The 9,216-nt window shown below is 29.4% G+C and overlaps 1 protein-coding gene across 1 annotated transcript; it reads left to right on the forward strand.

Moving 5' to 3' along the window:
• Nucleotides 1–1,735: 1,735 nt before the first annotated feature.
• Nucleotides 1,736–2,528, forward strand: LOC126892063 (uncharacterized). Its single transcript, XM_050661498.1, has 2 exons — nt 1,736–1,875; nt 2,047–2,528. Exons 1-2 carry the CDS (start codon nt 1,752–1,754, stop codon nt 2,442–2,444), a joined length of 522 nt encoding a protein of 173 aa, XP_050517455.1. The 5' UTR covers nt 1,736–1,751; the 3' UTR covers nt 2,445–2,528.
• The last annotated feature ends 6,688 nt before the right edge of the window (nt 2,529–9,216 follow it).

Raw genomic sequence — 9,216 nt, forward strand, 5'->3', positions numbered from 1 at the left:
TTCTAACTCTCCTACACTATAACCTTGTTCGTATGATCTAGTCAAACGAGATACAAAACTAATAGGTACTTCACATTCATTTTGATATTGTAATAATACTCCTGACAACTTATGCATAGATGTATCTGTTCGTAAAGTAAATGGCAAGCTGTAATCTGGATGGTATATCTTTAAATTTTGACAAAATTGATTTTTTATGTTATCAAATGCAAATTGTTGTTCCATACCCCAATACCATTTTACTCCTTTCTTGAGCAAATGATTTAAAGGTACTATCTTTTGGCTCAAATCAGGCACAAGCCTTTTAAAATAATTGATTAAACCAAGAAAACCACGCAAATTTTTAATATTTTTAGGGGTAGGGTATTCTTTTATTCTATCCACTCTCTCCTCATCCATTGAAACTCCTAAATTATCTATTTTATACCCCAGAAAGGTAACACTATCTTGGAAAAATTGACATTTCTTTATATTGATTTTAAGACCCGCTAAATCTAATTCTTTTAATAGTATCTCAATATGTTTTAGGTGTGAATGTTCGTCTTTTGACAGTATTAGAATATCATCAATGTAGTGAAGGATAAAATCATCATACTTATTTAAAATATTATGGAGAGCGCGAACTAAAGCACTACAGGAACTCTGCAAACCATAAGGCACAACACAAAATCTGTAAAGAACACCATCAATCATAAAAGCAGTATAATCTCTGGACTCATGGGCTAAAGGAATTAACCAAAAAATGTGTCTCAAATCTACTTTGCTAAAATATTTTGCCCCCGTTATTCTCCCGAAAATAGTTTCTGTTGTAGCAGGTGCTTCGTATTGTGGTATGGTATGATTATTTAAATTTCTTGCATCAAGACAAAGTCTTAATTCTCCACTACTCTTTTTAACTACAACTATTGGATTTATTATTCTTGAATTACATTTTTCTATTATTCCATTTTCTAACATCTTTTCTACTTCTCTATTCACCTCACTTCGGTATCTATATGGTATCGGATATGTTTTTGGTCTAAAATCTTGAATGTTTCTAACTTCTATGTTGTGAACATAATCTTTAGCGAATCTGTTTTCCTCATTTATGAGTCCATCATACTTTAATAATATTTTCTTCACTTCTCCTATCCACTCTTTCTTACATATTAATTCCTCCTCCATTATATTCATACTACCTTTACATACATCACCTTCAATATCTTCATATAATACATTATTAATATACATCAATTCCTTGTCCTCTTCTGGACATAATTCATTAAATATTTCATTATCTTCCATATACATTCTCCTCATATTCATTAACTCCTTGCCCTTTTCTGGACATAATTCTTCCTCAAATTTCACACACTCCTCCTTTACTTGTACCAATCCTTTCTCATAATTGATCACCATACCCATTTTATCTAGCATATCCGATCCAATCATAATATCATATTTCATCTTATCAATTACAATCAGTTGTATTATATAAGCTTCTTTAATTAATTTAATATTACTAACAATACTTTTATTAACATGAGTAATCACTTTATTATTTGCACCTACTAAACTTAACTTAGGAATCTTAAAACATGAATCTTCTAAATTTAACCTTTTTATAACTTCTTGACTGATTAACCCTTTGCGGGCAAGTGGTTCCACAGCGGAACCACAAATTCATAAATTTCTAAGTCCTTGCCCAGTAAACGCTTGCCGGAACCACGTTCAGATCGGTATCCCCTACCATTTTGTGTTTTAGATCGCTAATGCGGCGACTTTCTCTGTGGCTTCAGTTTGTTTCAAGGAGCGGTTCATGTATGTTACATTTTTACTTTTTGTCACGCATAACGTATTGTTTTATTTCAACTACGCAAATAAAAGATATGCGAGGTAAGTGAATCATAAATCTATACATATTGATGTTATTTTAGAGTTGTTACAAAAAAGTTCTTATATTTTTTCATAAATGTGTTGTTTTTTTGCTTTCCAAATATGTGGTTCCATGTGGACCCACAAAGCCTATTATTAGCATAGTATAAATATTTGTTTTTATTGTTTCAGGAAACCGTTTCTTTAGAGAGTTTGAAGCTCTCGAAGCTGATGAGGTATTTCAACTTATTGAAGAGATACCATCCGGAGAAGAATCAGAAGCTTCCGAAATAGATTCAGATGATGATGGACGAGTGGATGAACCTTCCGATGATACCAATGATGAATCATTTGTTATTGAAGATGATCTTCAAGAAATACAAAATACTGGGGAAAATGAAGACACTGGTACGGACATTGAAATAGAATCAAGTAATCAAGAATCAAGTGAAGACGAAACTAGAGTCAATAATAGGAAAAGAAAACGAACAAAAAAATACAAGACACAAATACAAAAAACAAAGGTAAAAAGAAACCTAAGAATGAAGAAAAGGTCGTTGTGTGGTGCGATGATTCAAAAAAATTGGTAAGAGTCCTTCAGTTTTTATAAGTGATGTAGGTCCTAATGTACCCGAAGAGATAGAAGAACCGCTGGATATATTTATGCTTCTTTTTTCAGAGGAACTTTTGGATACATTAGTATTTCAGACTAACTTGTATGCAACCCAAAAAAATAAACAATTTATTCCAACAACAAAAGAAGAAATGAAATGTTTCTTAGGAATCAATATTCTTATGGGTATTAAAAAAGATCCAAGCTACAGGGATTATTGGTCTTCAAGATCTGATTTACGGGACACCTATATATCATCTGCTATGTCTCGAAATCGGTTTGATTGGTTTTTGGGTAACATGCACCTAAATGACAACATTATTGCTCCTAAAAAAGGTGCTAATGATTACGACAAATTGTATAAAGTAAGACCAATGATAGATAGATTGACGGAAACATTTGAGAAGTATTATAATCCAAGTAAATGCCAGTCAGTTGACGAAGGAATGATTAAGTTCAAGGGGCGAAGCTCACTACGACAATACATGCCGAAAAATCCGACAAAAAGGGGTTATAAAGTATGGGTGCGAGCAAATGAATCTGGTTTTGTTTCGCAATTCCAAATCTATACAGGTAAAACAGGTGATCTTGCAGAAAAAAGTTAGGGGCTAGAGTGGTCAAAGATTTAACAAGTACTCTTGCTGGTAAGTGCCATGAAGTATAAATGGACAATTTTTTTGGGTTGACAAAGTGGTGACAGATTATAATAAACATATGGGTTATGTAGACAAATCAGACATGTACAAGGCTTGCTCTGCAATAGATCGTAAATCTAAAAAATGGTGGCATCGAATTTTCTGGCACTTTGTTGATCTAACAATTGTAAACGCATATATCTATCATATTCAAAGAAAGATCTCAAACACCATCAATTACTCTCAAAGTTTTTCGTTTAACAGTATCTGCAGGTTTGATAGGAGCTGATCCTTCCAATCCCCAAAGAGGAAGACCAAGTTCCAAAGCAGATGTGGCGAATAAATTTAAAATTCAGGTTCCCATTGAAATACGCACCAACAAAGCTGCTCATATGCCCATTCATGGCAATAAAGTTCGATGTGCTCACTGTAGCACTAGAAACCAACCTCATAGAACTAGAAGGCACTGTTCCTCATGTAAAGTTGGGCTTTGTCTCACGGATAAATCTAATTGCTTTTTAAGTTTTCATAAAAAATAAAAATAACTTTGTGAATTCATACATATTTTCTCTAGTTGTAATTGTTTTTGTAATTTTCATGCGAAATAAATAACTTTTTTTAATTCATATTTATTTCCCTGTGGTTCCACCATGGAACCACCTCCAAACTCCACGAAGGTGTCATAAAAAAAAATTATTTCAAATTTTTGGTGTTAAATTTTAGGGCAAATAACACAATTTTTGTTGAAAAATATATTTTACTGCGAATAACATAATTCGGGCTGCAAAGGGTTAAGGAAATCTCTGATCCTGTATCCAATAAAACTTTAAAATATATACCACAAAATTGAATTCTAATAAAAATTAATCCCCTGAATTTTTTAGATACTACATGAGCTCCCATGTCCAAAAATTCCCTATGATGTTCATACAGTTTGGTTGCAATATTGCCTAGCAGGTGCGATCTACAAAACCCGGTTCAAATGTTTCCATCTGTCCGGATGACATTGATGGTTGATCTGAATCATTACCATCCATCACTACATTATTGACTTCAAACCTTGCCCTCCTATCATTATTACCACGACTATTTGGAGGTTGATCAGAACTCGAGTTGTCGTAATCTTGTCTTAATTTGTTATTACCATTGTTATTGGAATTATTATAATTGTTATTTTGGTTATTTTGATTATTAAAAGAATTGTTATCTGTGTTATTGTTATTATTAAATCTATTATAGTTGTTATTTCTATTATTATTATAACCTCTATTATTGTTATTATTATAGTACCCTCTATTGTTATTAGAACTATAATTTCTATTGTTGTTATAATTTCCCCTATTATTATATTGACTATTAAAACCCCCACGTTCATTATTATTATTATTATTTGATCTATTGTTATTTTGACTTCTCTGGTTATTATTATTAAAATTACTATCATTAAAGTTTTGTGAATTATTGTAATTATTATTTCTTTGCCTGTAGTTTTGCAACGCTCTTTCTTTTTCTATTAAAAAATTACAAAGCATGTTAAAGTCTGTAAAATTAAAATTTAGTCTAATATTTTCTATTTGATCTTCAAAATGACCTATTATATGGCTAATCAATTCTTTCTCTGTCAATTTGCCATCTAAATATTGGGCAGCACTAAATAATCTCATAGCATATAAATGCATACTTGTTCGCGAGTTAGAGTTATATTTTCCTCCGAACAATTCAGATCTTACTACTTGTTGTCGAGATAGTCCCCAGAAAAATTCTAAAAATTTTGTTTTAAATTGCTCAAAATTTTCTAATTCATTTTCCACATTAGTATACCAAATTAATGCTTCTCCTCTTAATTGGTTTCTTATAACTTCCCTAAATTCATCAAATTCATTATACTGCAAATATTTGGTCATGAGAATCTTTATGAATGGTACTGGATGTTGTGATTTATAATCCCCATTGAAATATATCCTGTTATCTGAGGTTTCAATTGTGTGTATTATTGTTCCTTTTGTTGTATTTCTTATTTTCTTCTCCATTTTTTCTATTTCTTGTTTCACTTCTTTTACTTCAATCTTCCATTTATTTTCCAATTGATCCTCCTTTTCTTTAGATGTTTTCTGTTCTTTCTTTATTTCACTTATATTTTCATCCACCATCATAAATCTCTTATTCGTCCATTCTGCTTCCTTTTCTATTTCTTCTTCTACCATATTTATTCTTTCTTTATGCTGTTGTATTTGAACTACTATTTCTTGATTTTCAGAAGTTAATTTTGTTTCTAATGTTTCATGTTTATTCATCATTTCTTCATATAACATTTTTACTTCTCCAATACTCTTGTTTATTCTTTGTTCAATTTGATCCTCTAATCTCTTGGAGGTTTGTTCAAGTTTTTTCTGCAACCTCTGACTATTTTCTTCTGCTTTTCTATTATTCTCTTCTAATTTTTGTTCTACTTTTTGACTATTTTCTTCTAATTTCTCTTCCATCTTCTCTAATGTTATTTCTAATTTTTCCCCCAGTCTTTGTTCTAATGATTGATTATTTTCTTCTGTTTTTTGACTATTTTCTTCTAATTTGTCTTCCATCTTCTCTAATGTTATTTCTAATTTTTCCCCCAGTCTTTGTTCTAATGATTGATTATTTTCTTCTGTTTTTTGACTAGTCTCATCTAGTTTTATTCTCATTTTCTTGTTGTTTTCATCTAAGTGAATTAATTTTGTTTCTATTTTATTATTATTTTCTTCCATTTTTTTTAGTATTAATTCCATAAATTTTTCAAGGTCAGATTTCTCTTCCTTCTGTTCCTCTCCCTGTGTCGTCTTCGAAACAGATCTACGTCCATCCGCCATTTTGTATTTTTTTTTATATCAAACTCTAACTTTTATTTATCTTACAATTTTGCCCTATATATTTATTCGTGCCACAACGTTGGGATTGCCAATTATTATATATTTTTGATGATAATTTATTAATATATAATTTATTTATTTATTATTTTATTTATTATTTATTTATTCCACGTTGGTTGAGCCAATTATTATATATTTTTAATATTTATACAACAATAGGCAATTATATATTTTACTATTTAATTAAATATTTTAAATATTTTATTTTTTTTATAATATTTATTATTATTTATTATAATTAAACACTTTTTGTTATATCATTATTGAAATTTTTATTTATTGATTTGTATTGAATCTATTGGGCGCCATCTATTGAGAAATTATTGTACCTACCAGCTCAGTCAATGTCCGAATCCATATATTGCAGGAAACTCTTTTCTTTAGAGGTGTGGGTTGAAATTAATTCTATAAGAGGCATTAAGGACAAAACTGTAAAAATATGTAACCAAAAACAATTGAAGACCACACTATGATGAAAAATTTCGTAAATATATTTAAATGAAAGAAAAATACGCTTAATGCAACATCAATCTCGGTAAATACATAGAATAGTGTTAAATGTTTAATATTATAACATGTATATGATACATACTCTGGTTTATATATTTTTAATTCGCCACATGAAAGGATATGAAAACAAAATGGAAGTTCAATGACTCCGAAAATTTGTGTGATTATGGAATATAAACCAATTTATGTAAGTAAGGAATATTTCTCTCTTAAATTTATCTTACCAAAGCGGTAAATGATACTAAACTTATTAAATTTTTTATTTTTATTATGCATGCTTTTCTCTTTAAATTTTTGTTAATCATGATATCATGTTAAAGTTTTGTAATGTCACCTGATTATTGTCCATCGAAGATGTTCGAACTGTTTCAACACTCCCAGATGCTGCTATACGTTGAAATTCCGGATCTCCCCAGGTCCATTCAGCTTACTATCTTATTTTTAGTAACTTTCTAAAGTCAAATCTGCTTGGAAACACTTTCCATACGAAAATTAACTCTTAATGTCTGTTTTTCACTACTTTTTGATTACATTTTCCGAAAATTTATATTTTAAAATCCAAATCTTTTGGGAATAGCTTCACAAAGCGTCTGTTCCCTCTGAAAATCTCGAACCTTCTCCTGAATTCAATTTTTTAAGCTTGGCGTCGTTTTTACAGCCAATCATATTTAAATAAATTAATAATTCATGCTTTGGAAATTTAAATGAACCAATAAGATAATTTTACAAATTATGACATTTAGTCAAAATGGTATTTTTTATCTAAAATTTGGAAATATATGCCTAAATGGTGATTTTATTCTCTTATTTGAGTAAAATTGAATTAAAGAATTGAATTCATTGAACTTTATAGATTCTTTTCATATATCTTGCATATCTGAGGATACTCCCAATAAGTTTTTATAGCTACTTTAAGCGAACACTGTCCGTACACTTTCTATACCTTTAATCACTACCTCTACAAATTAAAGTCCAAATATTTTCACTATTAATACATATAATGTACTGAAATAACTTTCATATTATTCAGAAATAAATTACCAATCGATAGTGCATTAGCCATATCTCAGAAAATCATTTTTCTTTGTTAAAATTGATATCGAATTCTGACATTTCCCAAACCTACAACTTTAATGAGCTGTTTTCAACATTTTGGTCAAATTAACATTAATAAAATCTAAAATTGATCTAACTATTATTCTAAATTTTTAGATTGGAGCCTCTTCTAAGATACTTTCATAAATTTACAAACTTAACCAAATCATGGAGACCGTAGTACATCAATGAACATTTTCTCCAAATGATCTTTAGAAAAAAATAAATTTTTATGATTATTCAACAGAAACAAAGTCATCATGGAACAAATTTGTAAGTTATTCTTTTGGTAAGACTAAATTTCAAACTATTGCATGTTTAGCAACAAATTCATACATTCTATGCCTTTTAAATAGCTTCCTTTATATAGTACGGTCTATTTCAAACTTTCTTATTACTTAAACTGTATAACTCTAAATAAATTCATTCTATAACTATTAAATCAATTAAAATGCAACTTTAACTTCAATTCCCTTTAGTACTGTCATTCTATTCAACTCTCCAAACCAATCACGTCTCTCGAACAAAACCTATATCAAAATACTTACTTAACTGCTTTGGCAGTGCAAAATCATTAAATTATTTATTATTTAACTTATTCTATCAATTTGGTATCTTAAAATCATGACAATATATATATATATATATATATATATATATATATATATATATATATATATATATACAGTCGAACCCGCTTATTGGAATAGCCTTTGTGCCAAGCAAAAGTTTTCCTTTAACCGGGATATTCTAATAACCGATCATTGGTTGCTGCTATAAATGTTTCGGGACCTCAAATTTCTATTCCTTAAACCGGGATATTCCTTAAAGAGGTATTCTAATAAACGGGTTCGACTGATATATATATATATATATATATATATATATATATATATATATATATATATATATATATATATATATATGAAGTAAAAGTCAGACTTACTCTCAATCTTTATTATAACTTCCGACGACCGGTTTCGCTCTTTAAAAAAAAACTGACACCATAAAATTAAAATCAATACAGTTAAAATAAATTAAATCAAATGTAGTGCTTCAGACCTACCAAATTACCTCATTGTTTGTTGTATCGTCCTTTGTCCTGTGTGTTTCTATTTGTTCAATTGTGAGGTGAATTTACTTAACTAGCTATTTATTTATTTATTGACGGAAATTTTATAACACAATGTAGGTATACCACGAAAATATAATTTACTACTATTTTCCTTTATCTGGTTCAATAGATTATTAATATCTATCCATAGCTTATATCACTTAAAACATAGTTGCCATTCACAACCAATTACTTCTTACTACATTTATATGCCTATTTACTTTCTATTCCAATTCTCCACCCTTTAATTTATAATGTTTTATTTAAGTACCTACATTGTTGTTTTAATTCATATTTTAATTCACATTCACATTTTTACTTTTGTTGCTTTTTATTAAATGACGGCTAATATAGCATTTTAACTACAATTTGAAGCTTTCGATCTACCTACTCTTAGGCGAACAATAGTCCTACACGAGCAGTACTCGTCAAAGATCAAGTACGGACCTTAAATATTCAGTTTGCAACTGCACATCCAGTTCTTACATA

The sequence above is a fragment of the Diabrotica virgifera genome, chromosome 9 (genome assembly GCF_917563875.1).
Source record: "Diabrotica virgifera virgifera chromosome 9, PGI_DIABVI_V3a".
NCBI classification, from domain to species: Eukaryota; Metazoa; Arthropoda; class Insecta; order Coleoptera; family Chrysomelidae; genus Diabrotica; species Diabrotica virgifera.